The sequence below is a fragment of the Hippoglossus stenolepis genome, chromosome 22 (genome assembly GCF_022539355.2).
Source record: "Hippoglossus stenolepis isolate QCI-W04-F060 chromosome 22, HSTE1.2, whole genome shotgun sequence".
In the NCBI taxonomy this organism is placed as follows: Eukaryota; Metazoa; Chordata; class Actinopteri; order Pleuronectiformes; family Pleuronectidae; genus Hippoglossus; species Hippoglossus stenolepis.
In genome coordinates, this window is record NC_061504.1 from 10,550,046 (window position 1) to 10,571,180 (window position 21,135).

Genomic DNA, 21,135 nt, shown 5'->3' on the forward strand with positions numbered 1-21,135 from the left:
TCATGTTACGTTCCCGTACGAGTAACCATTGTGTAACTCATCTGCCCCTTTGTGCATCCTCTGTGACTGCCATTGATTTGATAATGGAAATCAATTATGGATAATAGCTTTTGCTTGGATTCACTTCATCAATGTAAGTCACGAGGAGATTATGCAACAGGAATTCTTCACATCTGCACACACACACTGAACAGAAAGGTCTTCTCTGAGCTGCAACAATAGGAAATAATGAAATATAAATAGCAACAATGAAGTTTGAGCACAAATCCTCCACCAGAGATTGTGTTATTTTCCACTTTCCGAATACCAGCTTGCAGAATAACCTCGGCATATTGTGAAATATTTCCCTCGAGAGAATGAGTGCCCACTTTCTCCTGACGAACAAATTGATACGTGGGAGTTATGGAAAAGGGGAAAAAAATGCTCTCAGACAGCGTCAGCCTGTGACACAGTGACTCAGCCTGTAGGCGGCCTCTCTCCGCCGCGTCAGAAGACTGCACCGATGTGTCTGGAGTGAAAGCACACTGCCAGCCCATCCGCAAGTTTCACTACACGCTGGGACACTAAACACACACACACACACTCTCTCTCACACACACTCACACACAGAGAGGGAGAGATGAGCTCTGCCTTTGAAAGAGAAACACTGACTTTCATCCACTGGATTTGAGCAACCGCACTTTTTTTGCTCCATATGAGGAAGAAAGTAAGTAACAGAATTTATTGTTTGTGTTTATACAGTTGGTTTACTTTTTTAATTTTTCTAATTTACAAATGTCTTCTCGTGTGCTGTTTGATATTATGTAGTATACTTACTATTAGCTGAAAAAGTACACCGATATTTATGAACTCTTACCTTAAAATAACATTCCTGTAGTATTTATAGTGGGGTTCAGTATCAATTAAAGGTGTCGAAATGAAGAACACACCCTTAATGAGTAACATTACTGCTGGTATTTAATGAGAGCAGAGGTCTGTGGTAACTGCTTCACATCCTGCTGCTCGATATATTGAATAAGGAAGATCAGCATGTGTTTCCCTCCCAGGAATCAAACTGCAGGTTCACTTCATTCTGCTGTGAGATGATATCTTATGAGAATGAAATGGATTTTTAAGGGAAACTTGCTCATTGTGTAGTTGTTGGTTTAATATCTTTGAAGAGTCTCTTCACTTGTCACTAAAACGTTCTTAGTTACTCAGTATTATATAGTATTATAGAGAAATAGTTTATATTTTGGATTAGGGCTGCTACTAATGTGTCACTGCCCAGGGTTATGTCTTAACATTGCCAGTTTTGTCTTATTAATGGTTCAATACTTAAAGATTTTCAGTTAACTGTCATAAAATCAAGCATAAAACAACAAATATTCACATGTGAGAAGCTGGAACCAGAAGATACTTGATATTTTTAGCTCAGAAAATGACCAGAATGATTAATTGATTATCGAAATAGAAGCAGATTAATTTAGTCTTGTTTGACTTATTGATTAATTGACTAATCAATGCAGCTCTGTTTGAGATTTGCTGGGATGCTAATGGAGGAAATCTGATACTGAGCTCTTGGGAAACGTAACATCAAACCAATGTGAAGAAAGATTTCTTTGCACAATACTGTAAATTGAAGGCTGTATTATGAAGAAGAGAAATATATGATACATTACTGCATACACTGTGCGAGTGTTTCTGCAGTTTTGTCTTCAGTTGTTTCTTAGTGATTATTGGTTAAATATCATGTATTAACTGATTCTTATGATGCACACATACACCAGTACATCTACTCCTAGAGTTTAATTTTGCGATGTCCCCCCCCCCACCAGGACTTTCATCCTTTTCCTTTTCAACACAATAAATACACAAAGATCATCAAAAGACATTATCAAAAATCATTATTTTAACAGCCGATATGTTTAGGAAATGCATCGGAAACCTCATCCTGCCTGGGCAGGGAAAGTAATTCAGCTGTCCAACGTCTGTTTGGAAATTCAATATTGGTTTTAAAAAATTTCCATAAAATTGTATTTGCTGAGAGGTGGTAAAGTTTGATCTAAAAAATAATAATAAACCAAGGTCCTCTTGATGTGGAAAAATTTAAAAGCCATTATTACTGTAGCTAATGCATGGAAAAGATTAATTTTTTCAATGCACCTACCCATTGCGGCACACTGGCCTTCATCAGGGTGACTAACCTTACCGTCGTTCACTTGAGCAAGGCACTGTGGGTGTCAGTGAGAGTCCTCAGGAAAAAAACATTGCCTATGGTCATTGTTACAGTATAATAAATACAGTAGACTTTAACTCAAATATAAAAACACTGTGTGATGTTTTTAATGCTTCACCTCCTGCAGATCTTGAAAGCACCTTGTCTCCTCTTGAGTCTGTTCACAAGTTTGAATCTCTGCTCTGGAAAATTCGGGACGCCGATAACTGATGATGTGAGCAAGCTGGCGTTACTGGTGAGCTAACAGAGTCATAGACACTACAGTATGTATTGCTGTCACATGATCTATGTTGCTGAAATCAGATTGTAAAAAAATCTTTCTCTGTCATGTTTTCCATCGTAGAAGCAGAATATCCCGTCCGATTATGAAATTCCTGTTAGTTACATTCCCAAAGAAGTGGTAGGTATGAAGCTGTGACAGCAGAACTGGCATGAACCTGTTAAATGGAGATGACACTTTAATATCTGACTCTTTTCATTCCTCGGTGTCCAGGCTGGCACGTGCTGGGTGGTGTTAAACATCTATCCTCTAGAGCAAAGTCTTCGGAAGCTGGCCGGCATGTTCGGGGCCATCTCCTCCAACAAGGAAAACATCATCGTCTTCATCGCGATGCTGAAGAGCTTACGTTTCACCTTCGACCACGAGGAGCTGGTGAGTCATCTGCAGCTTGATTTAGACTTGTGTATTTTGCGTATTTAATTCTATAAATGAGTTACGTCTGAGATCTCTTGTGGTCTGGTTCCCACCAGGAAACCACCATGCAAGTCTTCCAGTGTCACTACAGGGAAGGGAGCCTAATGTCTGGACTTTACTTCGACTACATCAAAGACATTTTACAAGCCGCGGCTCAGGGGACATCCGGCTTCTTGTGCAAGCCGCCGCCACCGTGTCTCAGTCCACGTGTCCCACCAGGTACACCATTCATTTCATCAATCAATCAATCAAATGTTATTTGTATAGCCCATATTCACAAATCACAATTTGTCTCATAGGGCTTTAACAAGGTGTGCCATCCTCTGTTCGTAACCCTCAACAAGAGTAAGGAAAAACTACGAAAAACCCCTTTTAACAGGGTAAAAAGTACGTAGAAACCTCAGAGAGAGCCACATGTGAGGGATCCCTCTCCCAGGGCGGACAGAAGTGCAATAGATGTCAAGTGTAAAGGAGAACATCACCAAGATAAGGGTTTTAGCAGCATTGATAAGAATAAACATTTTGAAGCATAACTGGAGGTCCATGAATTGATAGATTATTGTCAGTAACAGTCGAGTATCCGAGGAGAAATACTGCTGCATTAGTGATTTCTGATTTACAATTGATGCCTCAAAAATTAAAGCAGCTTAGTAGCCGAGAGAAGACACTGATTTAGGGGTCACCGAATTAAAACCATATACTTTGGATAAATAGAAAACTATATGATCTAAAGAGAAGTTTCATAAAGCCACTTGGCAAAGCCTTTTTATGTCAATCAACACCTCAAGAGGGAAGTAATGTGAATAAAGAAAACGTCTAAACTGGTCCAACCGGAATCCTCTTCACTGGTTCAATAAACAAACGTCAAGTGTTTCTGACTTCCTACTTTCAGATTTCTGAGGTGTAACTATGTATTCAGTTAAATTTCAAAAAAATATTTTCTTTCCCCAGGGGGTCAGGAAGACGCACGAAAATACAGCTGGTCCAAGAGAACGCCCGTGCTCCTGGCTCTCATCCCCTTCATAGCCTGCGTTGTTCTCATAGTGTGGCAGGTAAATACATGAACCGTCACACTTTCACCTTTTAACGCTGTGTGTATTTACCACTTTACAAGAAATATAGAAACATGGAGAGATTGTTTTGAGGAGAACGTTCAAAGAGAATCATCATTAGGATACATTTTACCCAGTATTTTGTTTTATGAAGAAATGCCTTCAAAATATGATGAAAATACCCTCAAGTACTCGTTAGAAAGTGTGTAACACAAACGACTAAAGCTGATTTCCCACACGTCCAAACATTTTCCAAAACTTTTCCGGAAGGTCTGCATGAGAGAACGCAAATGTCCAAGATCCTGATATTTTTGATAAACCTTTCCTGCAAGTAAAATGTCCGAGTGAGCCCATGTGAGAAAACAGCAGGGGAAATTCAGGGCAAGAGAGTGAGCGTGTCCGTGACGTTTATAACAGCTGACGGACGTAAAACTGAAAGACATCTCGGGACGTAAAAGAGTCGTCATACTCATAGAAGAAGCGGACAATGTTAGAAAATTATTACCATAACAAAAGTACAGTTACAGCTTTACTGCGAACACTGTAGCTGTAACACAATCATCGCATTATTCAAACTAACAACTGAATGTATGTATGAAAGGTCAGTAATGTCAAACCCAGAGGAAATTAATAGTTTCTATAGGACGATAAGCATTTACTTTTATTTTTATTATCAGCACTTGTCAGCAAGTGTTTTATGTTTCCGCCGCTTCTAGGATGAAAAATTCTCTCGGGGTCCATTTTATTATTATTTATTCAGAGAAGCTGCCCCTCTGGGTACATCCCATAAACTGTATACACCCTAAACTATAGTGGCTTGCTTGCTTTTTCTAACGTTATACATTATGAGAAGCCTCCACCACATTGACTCTTGTGCATCTCACGGTCTCTGTGGGTCAGTCTTATAAAACCTGCATGATAATGCGCCTTTGTTTCAGTCAGCACTTCCAGGAAGTCCAATCTTGTAAAGTTAATAACCGCTCATCAAATATTCAGCAGTACTTTGAGGCTCAGTTATTACCTAATGTAAGGATGTTCGCTTTGGAGATTTATAATGCCGTGTGTCCGTCATACAAAACAGGATAGAAGAGTCATTTTCTATTTTTCCATTTTTTATTTTAATTTTTTAGGTCAAGTCTGGAAGGCGCTTACCAATGTGCAACACCGAAAATAACCCAACGCCATCTTCTGACACGATCCCCAGTGTGTCTGTCTCCATCCCGCTTCAAACACTCACCCACGCTGCCGACACTCAGCCAGCGGGGGAGGCGATGCCCGAGCATGAGAGTGGATGAAGCACGGAATTAAGAAGAGAAGGAAAAACTCTCTGCAGGTTGTCCTGTTCTTGGCAGGAGCCTGCTGGATGTGAACGAGTGTGGTCTGACACTCCTCCTCCTGCTTTCACTCATTTGAGAGAGCGGCCATGATAGAAACTCACCTGCTGCGAAGGAGGAAGGGCAAACTTCCCTCAGGCATTTCTAACATCTAACCAAGCAAAGAGACGCACAGGTTATCTGCCAACATGGCTGGTGAAGTGTATCGTCTCGCCTTGACCGGCGTTTATCAGCAGGCGACTGGCTTCGTTAGAGCTGATCACGTTGATTTATTTTACTTTCCCTGCCACTCTGCACTGGTGCCATTCAGAGGGATCACCAGGTTCAAGCTTAAAGCTGCAATCAATCATCAGAGATCAAAATGATATGACACTATTCTGAGGACATTTCTTTCCGCGATGATACACCTGTCATCAACTTGTTGGCCGCATCCTGCTCCTGTTTCCTGGTTCCTGCAGAAATGCATTAGGGGAATAGGCAAAGATCCACATTCCTACCAAACCAGTCTTTAGTAAAACAATTGAATTGCAGCAGCAGCTTGTCTTGTACTTCTGTGATCTGTGATCTGTCACAAGATGTGAACCTGCTAGTCACAAACAACACGCTAGAGCAGCTCAACAAGCGTCCCACTTTGTGAGTCAAAGATCTGACCAGATGGCAGATAGCCATCGCCAGGGGCACTTTCAATCCCGTCATTGTATCTCGAAGCTGTTGCCCAGTGATCTATAGCTGCTGCTCGGCCTCCGCGAGTGTGTTAGAGTTTTTAATGTCTCATTCACTGAGTCAATCTCCGTTCAGTCATTGGAACATGAGTGTGATTACGCTCGTACTGTACATGACAGAGAGAGTGGGGAGCGAGAGACGTGCCGGGCGGGATGAGAGAGAGTGAGGGAGATAGGGATAGATAGATTAGTGGATGGGATGAGCTCAGCAACGAGCATAAGGAGCGCTTGTTCTCGCCACAAAAGAACTGGCCGTAGGCAGGAGGAAATGCCAGTTACAAACACGACTGATGTCGGCAGATCCCCTATGAATCAACAGGCGAAGAATCCCTCCAGACCGCAGGCTATGTGGCCTCATCTGCAGAGGATGGTTAGTATTTCAATAACAATTTTCTGTGTTCGAGTGATTTACTTCCAAAACACAATCAATGAAACGCGGAAAGATTTACCTTCATTCCAACTGTTTTCCTGCTGCGGACAAAGTTCTACGAGTTCTACTGTTGTTTCTCATCTTCTCAGTGACCAACCTGTGTGATTTTCATTTTTGTAATTTTGTGAAAATGTGCATTTGTGAAATGTTTAACTTATTTTGTTACACGATACTAAATGATTGTGATTAACATCTTCAATAATAATGCAGAGGAGGTAGACAGAATACTGTGAACGCTCAGGGAAAATGCAGTATTACTGTGAAGTAAAATATGTCAGGGCAAATATTTCTACAATTGTGGGTTGTGTCGTAAATGCCAATAGATGCATTCATCGACCCCTCCCCGTCTTTATATCTGTCACATATTTCAACTTCTGACTCCTTTCTCTTCACTTTATCCTGGTTTCTGTGACTTTTACATACACTTTAATATTTCCTATTATTGTGAAAACTCACAAGGAAAAGTGTTCATTGTTGTTTGTTCTATGGCTAATTAGGATTTAGATTTGTAACAGCTTATAACTAATTATAGCTTTGGTCAAATTCCTTTTTTTAATGAAATGTTGACATTATTTTGTGTACTCCCTGCTGATGGCCTATGAGCAAAACTACTTTATCAGTGTTATATATGTATTTGTCAATAATATAAAGATATATATATATAGAAATGTCATGTTATTACTATTGGAGAAATTTTGCATCAAAAAAAGTCTGAATCTGTTTTTATATATATTTCTAATAATGAGTATGTTATTGAATAGAACAGCAGAAAATAGTTAATAAACAATAAATAAAAATAATAAACCAAAAGTGTCCATGCAGAGCATTGTGGGGTTTTTGACTATTTGACCTTATACAGGATAAAAAAAGAGAGACACATTCACTGACAGAGATATTTGATATTTATTTATGAATTAAACCAGTGGCTATCAAACCACCAGACCCCACAGTTTCCTGTCACTCATTAATAATCATAGGGAAGCAATTAATTGAAGAAAAAAAAAGGGTCCAAATTCCGTGGTTGTGAGGTAAAGGTCAACACGACAGCATCATGCAAACTTTTCTGTCTATTTTTCATAACATATTAATACATATTTAACATATTAATGCAACTTGGTGTCACTTTATATTTTCCTCTGCTCATCCATGCTTCCTGGCATGCGAACCACTGGATTACACTAATACGACAAGATAAGATAAGATTCCTTTATTGGTCCCGCAACAGGAAAATTTACTGTGTTGCAGCAGAAAAGAGGAGACTCAGTAAAGTAATTAATAAGTAAACATGCAATACAAACACAAGGAAAATATAAAAAGTATATATACAATGTAAACAGAATATATACAGTGAAACGTATAACACATATGACATTAATGCCAATACCGACATCAATAAAATTTGTAGTAATAAAGCTGTGTTGATGGTTTGAATGTTGAACTCTATTGTTGTGATTGGACATTTGACTTTATTACAATGTTAGTCTTATTAAAAATAGGAAGGATGTAGACGTGAGTAAATAAAAACAAAACCATTCAACAAGGCAACATATAATTATTAAACATTTGACTAAATGGTAAATATTAACTACTACATGTTATACTATATGATGATTTTACACACACAATCATTACATTACAACTTTAGGTCCCTCAACTCAACATTTCAAAATACGGTGCTTTTATTTTATACAGCTACATCCGCCGGAAGCTTTTGGACTTTTGTTTTGGAAAGCCGCTGCCCAGCGGTCGCCATTATTCTTCCTGGCTTGACGTAGCGAAGAAAGACGGTTAAATCCTTTTTAACGTTATAATTCGGTGTGAGCGACATCACGGCGAACGTCCACGGTGCCGCGGGCTGGTTGACATGTGTTAGCGCCACTTCCTGTTCACGCGATGGAGAAACGCTCCGATACAGCAGGTAAGTTGCTAAGCTAACGCTAGCCAGCTAACAGCAGCCGCCGCCGGGAGAGCGGTGGAGGAAATAAGATGCAACATGTGCGATCATCGGTGAATGAGACACCTCCGCTGGCTCGTAGCCGCTGATCTGCGAGAATACAGCCGAGTCTGTGCGGTTATATCCGGGCTAAGTGTGTGTGTGGTAGTTAGCGAGCTAGCTTTAGCTTTGATTTCAAATGAAATCCTGGTGCTTCCGGATGCACCGACCCGCGGCAGCATCGTGTATCATGAGCTTCTCTGACTCCACATGCAGCCGAGCACTGTGCTTCTGCGGGTGTTTGGGAGTTTGACTCGAGCTCTGCTGCAGATTGGCGCTCATTCTCTACACGACTGCACGCGCACACGCGACGTGCACACTTTCAAAGCCCTTTGCAGGGGATCGAACCGCGACGTTTAGCACAGCAGCGCCCCCTACAGCAGCCCGTTGTTCCACCTGCACAACCAAAGCTGCTGATGGGAGTTTGCGTTGAGCACAGATCAACCCCAACATCACACCACTGATAGAGGGAAGACTTACTGTCTGTGTGGATGAGCCTGGACTGTAAACACACAACATATACAGTCAATATAAAGTAAAGTGTATAAACATTAAAAGTGTTGCTGATTTAATAAAAGATCAATAAACCTATAAAATATCTATGATAGATTTAAGAAGACGTCCTCCATGAAACAATCTAGAACCAAAAATCTTGTCTGGTTTAATTGTTGTCAGTTAAGGGGTCCTTGATTTAAAAGACTCAGACATTTAGTTTTTACTTTTGTCTTATATCTTTCCACATGTAATTTGTTGAAGGAGAATTGTCTACAAATCCACCAGGGGCTTGAAAAGTGGCAGAAAATGACAGGAAATCATTGAATATGCATTAGTCCATACAAGTAGACTGGGAAGACCAGGAACATGTTCTCAAAGTCTGAGTTATTATTAGACAAGATATATATATAAAAGAGAGAATCACCCATAAGGACAATTTATACACAATATGAAAGGCCTCAATACATAAAATATTAACATGACCCAGTTTAAACAGGTAATTCGTATTGGTTACAAAAAGTGATTTTCTCATAAATGAATGTTTTTGTCTCGACAGGGGCTGGAGGTGCCCTGCCCCTCACCTCCCTCCGCTTGATGGCCTCCCCCCTGCAGCTGACGTACTCGTACCTGTGGCAGGTCATTCGACAGCGGAACGTGAAGCAGTACGGCAAGGTGGAGGAGTTTGTGACCATGGTGACGCAGACGGTTCCCGAGCTGATGGGCTTCAAGCAGACTGCCCAGCTCATCCTGGGGTTGAGAGCGAGGGTGAGCGCCCAACATGCGACAATACGATGTCTTTTATGTGAGCAACAGTGCACGTGGATGGATAGAGATCAAAACCAAGGATCAGTAATTTGTGCAGGAAGAGACGTATAGTCTGGCGGCTGTCTGGTCCTGGCACTCCATTCCTCAGACAGTTTATCTAAGCCCCATATCCCCCCCATCACTCTCAGCCTTTGATGCTGCACGCCCTCCAGGCTTCTAAAATCACATTCCTGATTTGTCTCTTAATGATATTGACACCTCACTGATGTTAATGAACTCCATGTGTTGGGTATTAAAAAACACTTGTGTCGAGCGCTAAGAGAGTCTTTGAAATTGTCTCTTACTCCCATCTCTCTTTAATTGATTGTTTTTTGGGGGGGATTAAGAGAAGAATTTATTATTTTGAAAAACCTTAAAACAATACTGTGTGATCTTTATTTTGAGCTGTTACACTATTTGTTTTTTTAAAGCTTTTGATTCTTCTGATTGCAATAATCAGTTTCTTTTCTTGGGCTGTAGATCATTTTGGACTTGCTTCACAAAGAGGGTCCACCGGATACCCGAGCCATTCAAATTCTTATCAACAAGTTGAAGGTCTCTTCTTCGGGGGTAAGACTGCAGAAACCATGTATTCAAGAGATACATGAACAGTTGTACCAGCTTTATGACGGATTGAAACTAGAATCAAATCTGAACTGTGTTGCAGAAGGAGACAGAAGTGGAGAAATGTCAAACCAACTTCTTGGTGCTGGTCCAGAGTCTGCTGAAAAACCCTGCTGAAAGGAAGCGCTTCTTTCAGGTACCCACAGTCAGTCATCAGTTCCTTTAGATGTGGTGACAGAAGCTGTGTGGCTGTACTTAAACAACCAGCATCACAGCACGCACGCATCTGCTCAGATTTCACACTCGTTCCATTGTCTGTCAAGGGAAGTAGAAAAACATGCAAATAAATGTCAACAAGAGTTCAGCTGCATTAAAGCGTTGTCGTGTTTGACACTTTGTTCTCTCTCTGCAGGAAGTGTTTCCTGTTCAGTACGGCACAAAGTTTGACACAGCGCTGCAGGCTCTGACCGCAGGCCTGGTGTGCAAGCTGGAGCAGCTCCTTCCTGTTCCCAATCTGACCCAGGTATGCACACATACTGTCACTGGATTTTACACAGTTACTCTGATGCTGTTAAAGCAGGATAAGATACTTCCACGCAGACAGGAACAGTCTCACTATAATTGATCTTATTTAACAAGCTTTACAGTATCTGAATTAAATGTCTACAAACAATTATTATAAATTACTGTCAGACTTTGCTTTACATTTCTTAACTTTGCTGGAATGCAGCATCAAACTTATTTACCATGTAGATACAGTTTAAATAAATTGAATATGCTATGAATTTAATTGCAGACATTTTACATCTTTTCAGAAGCTTGATTCAGGATTTCATTTCTTATATATTGCACATAGGTTAGCATAAAAGAACTGGGGACAACTTTCTGAAAAGACACCATGTGCATTCATTTTAAACAAAGATACTTGATGTCAGACAGTGGAAACAGAATCGTGTGATCGAACCTAAGAGTCTGTTCTGCAAATGCATTTCAATTTCTTGCCTCTCGACTTCAGCTCGGTACCATGATCTCATCCGATCCCGGCCTCCTGGAGGCGTGTGGAGGCTTCATCCCCGACACCAAGGACCTGAAGACGCTCCTCCTACACCAGCAGGCCAAAGGACTCCTTGGTGTTAAAGGTAAACTTTAGGTGGTTTGTATTAAGATGTGATGAAATATAGGAAACAAGACGTGACATATTTATGATCTTATACCAAAAGTCTTTTAACAAGGTAGACAAGATGTGTATTTGAACTGTTAAACATTTAAAAAGAAATTCACTAAGATTTTTAATTTTTGCGCAGCTACCATCTCTTCATCAGTGGGCGATTGCGTACTCTCTTCACTCGCCTTTCGGCCCAAACCAGTGGAGCCACCGCCACCACCACCACCACCACCACCTCCACCAGCAGAATCACCGAAACCATTACAGGTCACCCTCATGGACACGAGCCCAGCCTCCCTTAGTGACACCGAAGACTTGGGAGTAATGTCAGAGGACGCGGACAGCCCAGGAACTCCCGCTGCTAGACGACAGCTAAGAGGGCGACACAGTGAGAAAACCAGCAGGTGCAGCGCTGCGAAGGAAAGTGTCACAAAATTAGCTCAGAGGGAGAATCTGGCGCAGGAGAAGAGTTCCACGCAGGAAGAGTCTCCCACGACCGAACAGAGCACAGCAGAAGACGGAGCAACAGCAACATCAGAGAAACCAGAGCCACAACAGTTGCCGTTGAAAACAATCCCTTTCAAGGTAGTTCCGATTAAAACTCCCTCCGCCTTACAGAACACAGGCAGTGCAGGAACGAAAGATGGTCAAAAGCCCCAGACTCAGAGAGTCACGCTGCATCAGTGGGTGTCGCAGATCGCCACTAATTCTCTCTCACTTCCAGCGTTGCCACCGCTTCCCCCAGCCAGTCTGGGTGGAGGATATGGCATAAGACCGAGGAAAAAGCAAATCAGGCCGTCATCTGACAGATTTACCTGCAGCGTGTGCGATAAGAGCTTCCCTTATCAGTCCAAGCTAATGGACCACGAGCGCATTCACACCGGAGAGAAGCCCTTCATGTGCACGGCGTGCCACAAAAGTTTCCGAACACAGGCGTTCCTCAACAACCACCTGAAGACCCACAGCACGGCGCGTCCCTACGCTTGCGGCCAGTGCGGCAAGTGTTACACGAAGCTGCAGAGCTTGACGAAGCACATCCTCGCCCACAATGGCCAAAAGCCCTTCTACTGCAACATCTGCAACAAGGGCTTCACGCAGTCCACCTACTTCAAAAGACACATGGAGTGCCACACCAGCCAGGTGACGTTCCCCTGCAAGCACTGCAACAAGAACTTCCCGACAGCCTTCAAGCTGACGAACCACGAGCGCTGGCACACCAGGGATCGCCCCCACATGTGCGAGCGCTGCGGCAAGAGATTCCTCGTTCCCAGCTTGCTGAAGAGACACATGGGCTACCACATCGGCGACCGCCAGTATCTCTGCTCCCAGTGCGGCAAGACCTTCGTCTATTTGTCCGACCTGAAGAGGCACCAGCAGGACCACGTGCCCAAAGCGAAGATCCCGTGCCCGATCTGCCAAAAGAAGTTCTCCAGCAAGTACTGCCTGAGGGTGCACCTGAGGATTCACACCAGAGAGAGGCCCTACCGGTGCTCCATATGCGACAAGAGCTTCACTCAGGTGGGGAATCTGAAGGTTCACATCCGCCTGCACAGCAACGAGCGACCCTTCAGCTGCGACGTGTGTGGGAAAACCTACAAGCTGGCGTCCCATCTGAACGTCCACAAAAGGACTCACACGTGCAAGAAGCCCTGGACGTGTGACACGTGCGGGAAGGGATTCTCCGTCCCCGGCCTCCTGAAGAAGCACGAGCAGCTGCATACGAGGGAGGCGAACCCCGACTTCGCCGGCAAGCGCAGGCACAGGGCTAAGCACAAGAAGCACTCCCTGAAGAGGAAGTACGACGAGGAAGACGAGGGCAGTGATGATTATTAAACGACGCCTCTGATCAGTGGTGAGGCTGAAGTCTCTAAAATGTCCAGACGGCTACTGCTCAAGTTAATCTTTAAATCATGTGATTGTCATTGTGGTGGCGATCTGAGTCGTCACCGTGAAAACACATTTTGACTGATATCCTTTTTTATCATGGAATTTAAAATAAACCCTCCGAGTCTCTACTAATTATGTCCAGTGTTTAAATGTGTAACAGAGCAAATCCTCATATAATGAGTTACTCAAAGTTGTCACATTTACAGAACAATAAGGTAGTAATAGAGTATTTTGATCATTTTCAGATCTATTTTAGAGAATTGTTTATTATTATGACAGAGAAAGAAATGTTTTGTTTTTTTCAAGCGTCACTTTTCTAGAGGCTACCTTAAGCATTTAAAAAAAAAATTGGTAAATCAAGGAATTCAATGCATGTCACTGTCAATCATTTGTCTGCTGTGTAAGGAAATGTGGTCACTTGGAAACATTCAACTTTGTTACAGTATCCTTGTGCCTCAAAGCCACGTACTTTTATATTTAACCATGAAATGTAATCGTTACAACTGCTTCTGCTTTTGTGTTAGACTGAAAATAGGCTGATTTGTGTTTGTAAGCATCTTTTTATCCAGCGTTATATATGCGGTTGTGTTGCCCTAACGGTGTTGAATTAAGACAAAGGGTTGAGCACAAGAATCATTTAACATTGTGTAAAGTGTGCCGTGAAGCTTCATCTTTCCTTTACTTAAGCTATTGTGAGCAGCCTTGTATCAGCATCTTTAGTTTTTGATGTTTTACAGAAAAATAAATACTCTTTGTAAAAAGGCATCGTCTTAATGGTTTGTTAAATTGTGAAACTCTGGACCAAAGCGTCCATCACGAGCCCTGAAATGGGAATAACATGGGCTTATGTTTAGTTGAGTAAGAGTACCAAAAAGTCCTGAATTTAAAACTATTAAAAAATTAACTTGTCAATGTCATTAATAAATATATATATTATATATAAAGATCTTCATGGCAATGGTCTCTGACCTGCGAGTTATCTCACTGATGATCTGTTTGAACCTTTGGAGCCTTTCAGATCTGCACATGGAAGTCATTACAGATTTCAAGTTGACTGAGTTTACCGACAATGGTCGATTCATATTGATCCCAAGGCGCTAGAATAAAGTTCCTCTGTGAATGTGATATATTAAGAAAAGATGAGATTTTATTGATCCCCACGGAAAGTCTTGTGCCAGCTTGCTCCAAGATATAAATCAAAAGAAAACAGTGACAAAATGAACAATTCCTCCCTGAAGCACAACTCAAGTCTTTCACAATCATCAGAACAAAAGTAAAAAGGCACAAATGGAGAACATTTTACTGAAAAGAACAACCCTCATGTCCTCGTACGCAGGACCGTAAAACAAAAAATAAACCTCGCTCTTAAAGAGCGCACACATCGAAATGAAGGAATGATTTGTGAAAAGTGTCACAAACTTTTTGAATTATTGCTTTTACAAATTGTCTTTTACAAATTTGAGGCGGACTGTCCCCGCTGGGTTTGGAACAGATACAATTTGCCAAAAACACATTAACATGCTTGGTACATTTGCTTTATTCTGCAGGTTGCCACTTGTCGTGCATGTGTGTGTGTGTGTGTGTGCCTGCTCCACACCTGTAACGTGGATCATTATTGAAAGGTGGAGCAGCTTGGTGAGCACTCTCACTGCTGACACACAGATCAGCTCCTGAGACTCAGAGCAAGTGGACGAGGGTTTGATTATATTACTTCCATTTTTTTCTTTTTATTATATTTATGTAAAGTGCATTTTATTCATATCCAGAAGTCTTATTATTTTAGATCAGAACCTGTTAAAATTGATACAAAGAAACTGCTTAATTGACAGTTTGAGCTTGTGCTGGAGAGCATGGCCGAATATCCAGCCTCACCTGGAGCTCCCTCAGGATGTCCCCATCAGCTCCACCTGTGATCTACAGGTAAGTCTGCATCTTGTTATGTCTTTTAATTGTTTGTGCACACGGGGCCGGAGAAATGTAATTCACTTCCACTGGATGTTTCACATATGGCTGGAATGACCAGAATAAACTTGAACTTGAACAACGGTCACTGATTCGAGACCTTTTCTATTTCTTTTTGTCCACATTCGTCATCCTCGGCACCTTCCTACGGTTTCATCTGCGTGTGGTAGCTGCTGAGCTGATGCTCCGCTGTCGTTACGTTGTGGGACAAGCTCCTCCGTTGTTCCCCTTAAGAGACAGAAGGTCCTGAGTTCAAAGGTAAAATCTTCAAAGTCCAATTAGGCAGCATTCCTCTTTTAACCCTCTTGGAGCGCTGAGGACGTCCTCTGTACATCTCCACCTCACTTGGCCCGGGGCCACCACCTCCTCCCCTCTCACACTCTGAGTGGGCCCCACGTTGTTTAGCCTTTATGAGCACTTAACAGCAGTGCTTTGATATTTCTCTTTATTCTTTTTTCTCTGCCTCCTTTCTTACCCTCGGATTTGAGTCCAGGCAGATTTCTCCAGATAATCCTCAATCCCACAGATATGTTTTTAAATGTTCAAATTCAACACTTAATCATTATTTCAGTTTATCTGCAACACACACGGCTTCATTCTGTTATAGTCCCACTGATGAGACACATTTCATTTAGTTTATTCATTCCGTTTTTAGCCTTTTATTGACTCACATGAGACATAAGATTTTCCAAGCACATATATTTAAAAGTAATATTAGACTTATTATCATGACATTTCTTTATTGTACAGTGAAGCAATGAGCTGATTTTAATGAAACTTGGAATAAAGGGCACCCAGTAGAGCTCATACGTCCACCATGGCCCAACATTCGCCTTAAACTCAATCAATTTGCTGTGTGTTTCAGTAAAGTATTGTTAAACACATGTCTCAGACATGCAGTGATCCCCGAGTGTCAGAGCTTGTTTGACCCTCGTAAATAAATCCTGGATTAAACACCATGAGTGTTTATGCTTCACTGTTTTCTTCGGAGAATAAAGGCTGTTCTTTTTCTGACCTCTCGTCTTCTACCACTTCTGTCGGGATCGGTGCCATGGAATGTAGGTTTGTGTCCGTTTCCGCATCACTTGCTCTCAGCCTCATTTTAGACAGACACGCAGCCAGTCGTGAAACCAGTAAAATGGTCGCGATGGTGAGGAGCATGATGACGGTACGAAAAGGGAACAATCGGTACCGGTGACCGTCCTCCTGGATCCTGTCCCACGGCAGGGGCAGCACGTCCGGGAGGCCCATCAGGGGTTCCCCCACCAGAACTCTCACCAGTATCCCCAACGCAAAGCCAGACCCCGTACTGGTTCACCCACTGGGATAAGAAGAAGGTGCAAGTCACCTGCGGCGTCATCACTGAATACATGTCAGCGCTGAGGATCCAGAACAGGTGAATCGACCTTGATGTCATGGCGAGGGCTGATGCAATTATTCCACACAGGACGATGGACACCTTCACCACCACGATAATCATTTGGTCTGATGCCTGAAACAGCGGAAAGAATTACATATGAGCCATCAAGTTACTTTTATTAATTAAACACTAATAATTAAACGCTGAACATCAGCCTGTTACAGTGTCATGTTTCTGACTCATTTCCCATCATTCAATCAGTAGATTAGCCATTTTAGCTCTAAGCCACAGCTTTGCAGGGCCTGAAGACGTGCTACCAAAACTCTTAATGTGGCCTAGTCCGTCACAGTATACTTGTTGTTGCATGGCTGTGCAGATGCTGTATCAATGCGCGTTTCCAATCTGTATTAGCATGTAACAATACAATAATAAAGATTCTGTGCTTTTAAAGGTGCAGTGTGTAAGATTCAGTGACATCTAGTGGAGAAATTTCATGTTGCAGCTCAACAAAACTAAATTGGTTAAACATGGAAAAAGAATCCCTTTTATTATAACACATTAAGTCAATATGTATTCAATGAGTCAACTTTTAGGTCGAACGTGCGCAGATAGTCAAACCAAAAAGCTTAGAGGACAGCAGGTGACAATAAAATAGCCTTACCCGTTTGTAGATGATGTTCTTGAAGATATTCCGACCAATTTGGGAGGCGGCAGACAGAAGGGCGGAGTCGACGGACGACATCACAGATGCAGCTAGCGCTCCGATACCGACCAGTGAGACGTAGAAAGGGCAAAGATGCTGAAGGGCAATCGGCAAGATCATCCCAGCTTGGCCCTCTTCATATGGGCTGGGTGAACCATAACTGGTCTGGTTCCAATCTGACACACATTAAGCAGATGTCATAAAAGTAACATATGAATAATAGGACTGTGTGTTTGATTTGGTTAGAGATGTTTGATTTGTGTGGAATAGAACAATTACCCATGATGGAATACCAAGGGAGGTGCACTATTTACTAAAGACAGTAAAAGCAATGATAAGATGGTTAAGACTAAGTACTGGTAGATGCTGCCGCTGCCCCAATGAGGATTGATGGGATTCCAAGCAGTGGGCATATTCCTGCTGATGCATAGCAGGTGATCTTGGCTTGGGCATCAGTGGCCATGGAAAGGACTCTCTGGTAGAAAGCCTGGTAGCAGATCCCTCCAACGGCCTTGGGATGAAGACATTCACTCAGTTAGGTGACTGCAACAGAGTTAATGTTGGTGAAACAAATAAATGCCTAATGACGCCATTCGGTGTCCTTTACTATCAGCAGGAAGTCATCGACCCAGTGACCCGAATCTTTCAGCTGCAGTTTGCCGACCCACGGCTCCTGGTGTAGTTTGGTGACGGCAGCAACAGTGAAGTTGGCAGAGGAGGCGCTCGTCAGGACAAAAGGGACACAGAGCCACTGAAATAACGAGAAAAACAGGATGGATACTCGGGATAAAAATACTACTCGCATTGATTGGGTTTTGTTGGCTATACTTTGGCACAGCTGTACTTTGAGGTAAGCATAATGGAGGTTTTCTGGAAGCCCGTGAAAGGAGAACTCAGACAACACTAAAGTCAGCATGTTAACGTACTCACAATGACTATGAATAAAAAACTAAAACTAAAATTTACACTTGAACATCCATCAATGTGATAAGAACAACCTAAAATAACAACAACCATATTTGATGCAAAACGTATTTATACCAAACCAAAGAACATCAAGCCAAGCTGGACGACATCAGTATAGGCCACAGAGTACAGTCCTCCCATCAATGTGTATGTGATGGCAACACTAGCAGAGATGCCCATAGCCAGCGACGAGGAGATATCCAGTACCACACTTACTGTTCCTCCTGTGAACGCAAACATACTCAGAGTGAGGCACAGATTTAGAATAATACATAATTCAACAGAAAAAACGTTTTCATGTAATTTGCACTATGTTTAAAAAGCATGAGGACAGTATCGCAGCCCCAAAGATCTAGGTACGGTAGCACTGCATCATACTTTTCACTTCATCCTTTGTTTTTTCCACGTAATGAATTTGTAAGACATGCATCCATGAAGTTGTTGTGTCCGACTTACCCAGTGCACCAAGAATACATGCAATCCAGAAAATATCTGCCAGGAGAGCAGGGATGAAGAGAACAGCGGCCACTGTGTTGCCATATTTCTCTTGAAAAGGGTCCATGAGGGTGACATAATTCTTTGAGCGAATAGGTTTGACAAAGAACAGTCCACCTGAAGTCACGCAAACAGACAGATTTGAACTTTAAACCTTTGTTTATCTTGGTCCGTCCTCAAGCGCCTTTCAAAAGTTACTCAAGATGATGAACAAACACAATTTCAGTTCTGTCATTCAGACCTCACTCACCTATAATCATGTTGACAGCGAAAGCAAGGGGCCCCAATGCCCATACCAGCCCCTTGGTTGGATCGTAGACCACTTCAGCATTACCCAGAATATAGCCTCCTCCCACCCAAGTAGCTGCAGAGCAGAAGAATACATACAGCCTATGAGAAAGAAATTCTGCTATTACAACAGCACTAAATGTCCCGTTCAGCTATGATGTGAACATTGCCGTGATTATTATTTTACCTGACATGGTAAAGATGCTGACCCAGATGTTGAGGTTCCGCCCTCCAACCATCGCAACTTCGCTGCGGTTGCCCGTGCATTTCCTCTCCTCGCGTTTGGACTTCCTGGATGCCCAGATGCCGATGCCCAGTACAGACATGTAAAACAGGCCTATCGACAGCAGCCCGAGCCAGTTTCCTGCCATCTCCGATTACTGTCGGAGTGGGACCCAGACAATCAAACATTCACATGTTCCCGTTGAACAAATTAGAGACTGCACTCATTGCAGCAAATACACAACAGTCAGATTTCACTTTACAGGGGATTTAGAGGGTTTAAACAAAAGACTGTGTATAAATATGTACGACGCATCTTTGCTATGCTAATCCTCCTACATGCTGGCTTTACTTTTCAGACCCAGAGTCTCCATTCATTTTAAATACAGCCTATATTTGATTATATAAATAGATATTATGGAATATTAAAAATGTCTCAAAGCATGTATGCCAACTAATGGCAAATGCTAGATGATCATTTAAAAATATATGCAAAGAAAATGTCAAGAAACTGAATTTCTGTTGCACTTCTTAATGTTTTGGGATATTTTTCTTTTCACCTTGACAAACAAATATAAAACAGTGGGTTTTTTTTATCAATCATGATGGGTGAGAAAAGGAAGAAGGTCGGGAGCAATCGACTGGAGAATGTGAGATGGGATGGGGTCAAGGGGGCAGGTGGTTGGGCGGGCGGAGGTTACCAAGGTAAGAACTTGATTGGGAGACGGGGATGAAAGAGGAAAGCAAAGGGGATGAAGATGAAGTTGATGGAAATGTTACAGAAGGTGGATTTGAAAATGAGGAGCGTATGTCATCTATCTTTTTTGTAAAGTAGTTGACAAAGTGGCTTGGTAGAAGGGTGGAAGGAGGAGGGGGACTGTGGGGGTCAAGGAGGTTGGAAAAGATGGAGAAGAGTTTTTTGGGGTGCCCCAGAGAGAGAGGCACCAACTCTCACCAACTTCAACTCTTTTGCGTATTTCACCAGTGGCAAGACGTAAGGACACAATGGGATTTAGGAATTAATACTTTAGACTTAACTATCCAATAGGATGCGAACACCTACATGTAAAATAGAGAGGGACAGGAATTCGAGCCATTCATGGATGTGCTGTTAGAATGGGTGACGCAAGTAGAGGAAGATATACTGGGATGCTGTGGGAGACATCCTCAGACTTGGGGTGACAATTGCTCATGTAACTCTGTTGACGTTTGTATATTGTTTCACCTTCTGGTCTCCTTGATGCAGTCTACATTAAAACCTTCTGCATAAGACATCACCTGAGTTCTCCTTTTTACCAGCTTCCAGAAAACTTCCATAACATTCCTAAAAGGAAATCTCTGTACCGAAGCTTTTTCTTTAGCTGCTCCACCACCATACTGCAGATATGTTGAACAAACTTTCTGACATTTATAGGGATGATAAAAGATAAACGGAAAATTAAAATGTGTCTATCACACATATTGAAATGTATTATTACACAAAAATGTATTATTAAATTGTTTAGTTACCTGTAGTGGCTTCAGAAAATATTGAGAAGGGTTGAAATCTTCATCTCTCTTCCTGAAAGAGTGGTGGGAGATCGAGAAGGGGGGGAAGTTAACTCTCCTTCTTCAAAATGTCAATAAAAGTTGGAAAGTGCATTTTCTTCTCTGACTTAGCATACTTCCCTTATCTTGTTGCAGCTCCACCAAGAATTAGCTATTCCAACATAGCTCCACCTACTTGCTAACAGGCGTTTGACATCCACATTCAAAGCTAAAACAAAACCCTATGTGCTTGA

The 21,135-nt window shown here is 42.1% G+C and overlaps 3 protein-coding genes across 3 annotated transcripts; 2 read left to right on the top strand and 1 right to left on the bottom strand.

Annotated features, from left to right (window-relative positions):
- Window positions 1-533: 533 nt before the first annotated feature.
- LOC118101784 lies at window positions 534-7,220 on the top strand. The gene is made up of 7 exons (XM_035147770.2): window positions 534-706; window positions 2,346-2,453; window positions 2,562-2,618; window positions 2,712-2,870; window positions 2,969-3,131; window positions 3,864-3,964; window positions 5,095-7,220. Exons 1-7 carry the CDS (start codon window positions 695-697, stop codon window positions 5,257-5,259), a joined length of 765 nt encoding a protein of 254 aa, XP_035003661.1. The 5' UTR covers window positions 534-694; the 3' UTR covers window positions 5,260-7,220.
- A 944-nt stretch (window positions 7,221-8,164) lies between these two features.
- Window positions 8,165-14,121, top strand: si:dkey-14d8.1 (zinc finger protein 768). Its single transcript, XM_035147778.2, has 7 exons — window positions 8,165-8,368; window positions 9,495-9,703; window positions 10,223-10,312; window positions 10,410-10,502; window positions 10,719-10,829; window positions 11,322-11,445; window positions 11,611-14,121. Exons 1-7 carry the CDS (start codon window positions 8,344-8,346, stop codon window positions 13,302-13,304), a joined length of 2,346 nt encoding a protein of 781 aa, XP_035003669.2. The 5' UTR covers window positions 8,165-8,343; the 3' UTR covers window positions 13,305-14,121.
- A 1,899-nt stretch (window positions 14,122-16,020) lies between these two features.
- LOC118101794 (high-affinity choline transporter 1-like) lies at window positions 16,021-20,740 on the bottom strand. Its single transcript, XM_035147779.2, is given in 10 exon segments — window positions 16,021-16,623; window positions 16,625-16,812; window positions 17,342-17,559; window positions 17,741-17,894; window positions 17,991-18,134; window positions 18,425-18,573; window positions 18,806-18,961; window positions 19,095-19,208; window positions 19,320-19,512; window positions 20,633-20,740. Coding segments are annotated over 9 exon segments (1,644 nt in total). The 5' UTR covers window positions 19,504-19,512; window positions 20,633-20,740; the 3' UTR covers window positions 16,021-16,286.
- Between the last annotated feature and the right edge of the window lie 395 nt (window positions 20,741-21,135).

Bases quoted from the DNA above. Each gene is read 5' to 3' on its own strand.
- LOC118101784 (XM_035147770.2), top strand. The intron at 2,454-2,561 runs GTGAGCTAACAG...TTTCCATCGTAG, and splicing joins TGAGCAAGCTGGCGTTACTG to AAGCAGAATATCCCGTCCGA. The intron at 3,132-3,863 runs GTACACCATTCA...TTCTTTCCCCAG, and splicing joins CAGTCCACGTGTCCCACCAG to GGGGTCAGGAAGACGCACGA.
- si:dkey-14d8.1 (XM_035147778.2), top strand. From the start codon at position 8,344: ATGGAGAAACGCTCCGATACAGCAG. The intron at 8,369-9,494 runs GTAAGTTGCTAA...TTGTCTCGACAG, and splicing joins GAAACGCTCCGATACAGCAG to GGGCTGGAGGTGCCCTGCCC. The intron at 11,446-11,610 runs GTAAACTTTAGG...ATTTTTGCGCAG, and splicing joins AGGACTCCTTGGTGTTAAAG to CTACCATCTCTTCATCAGTG.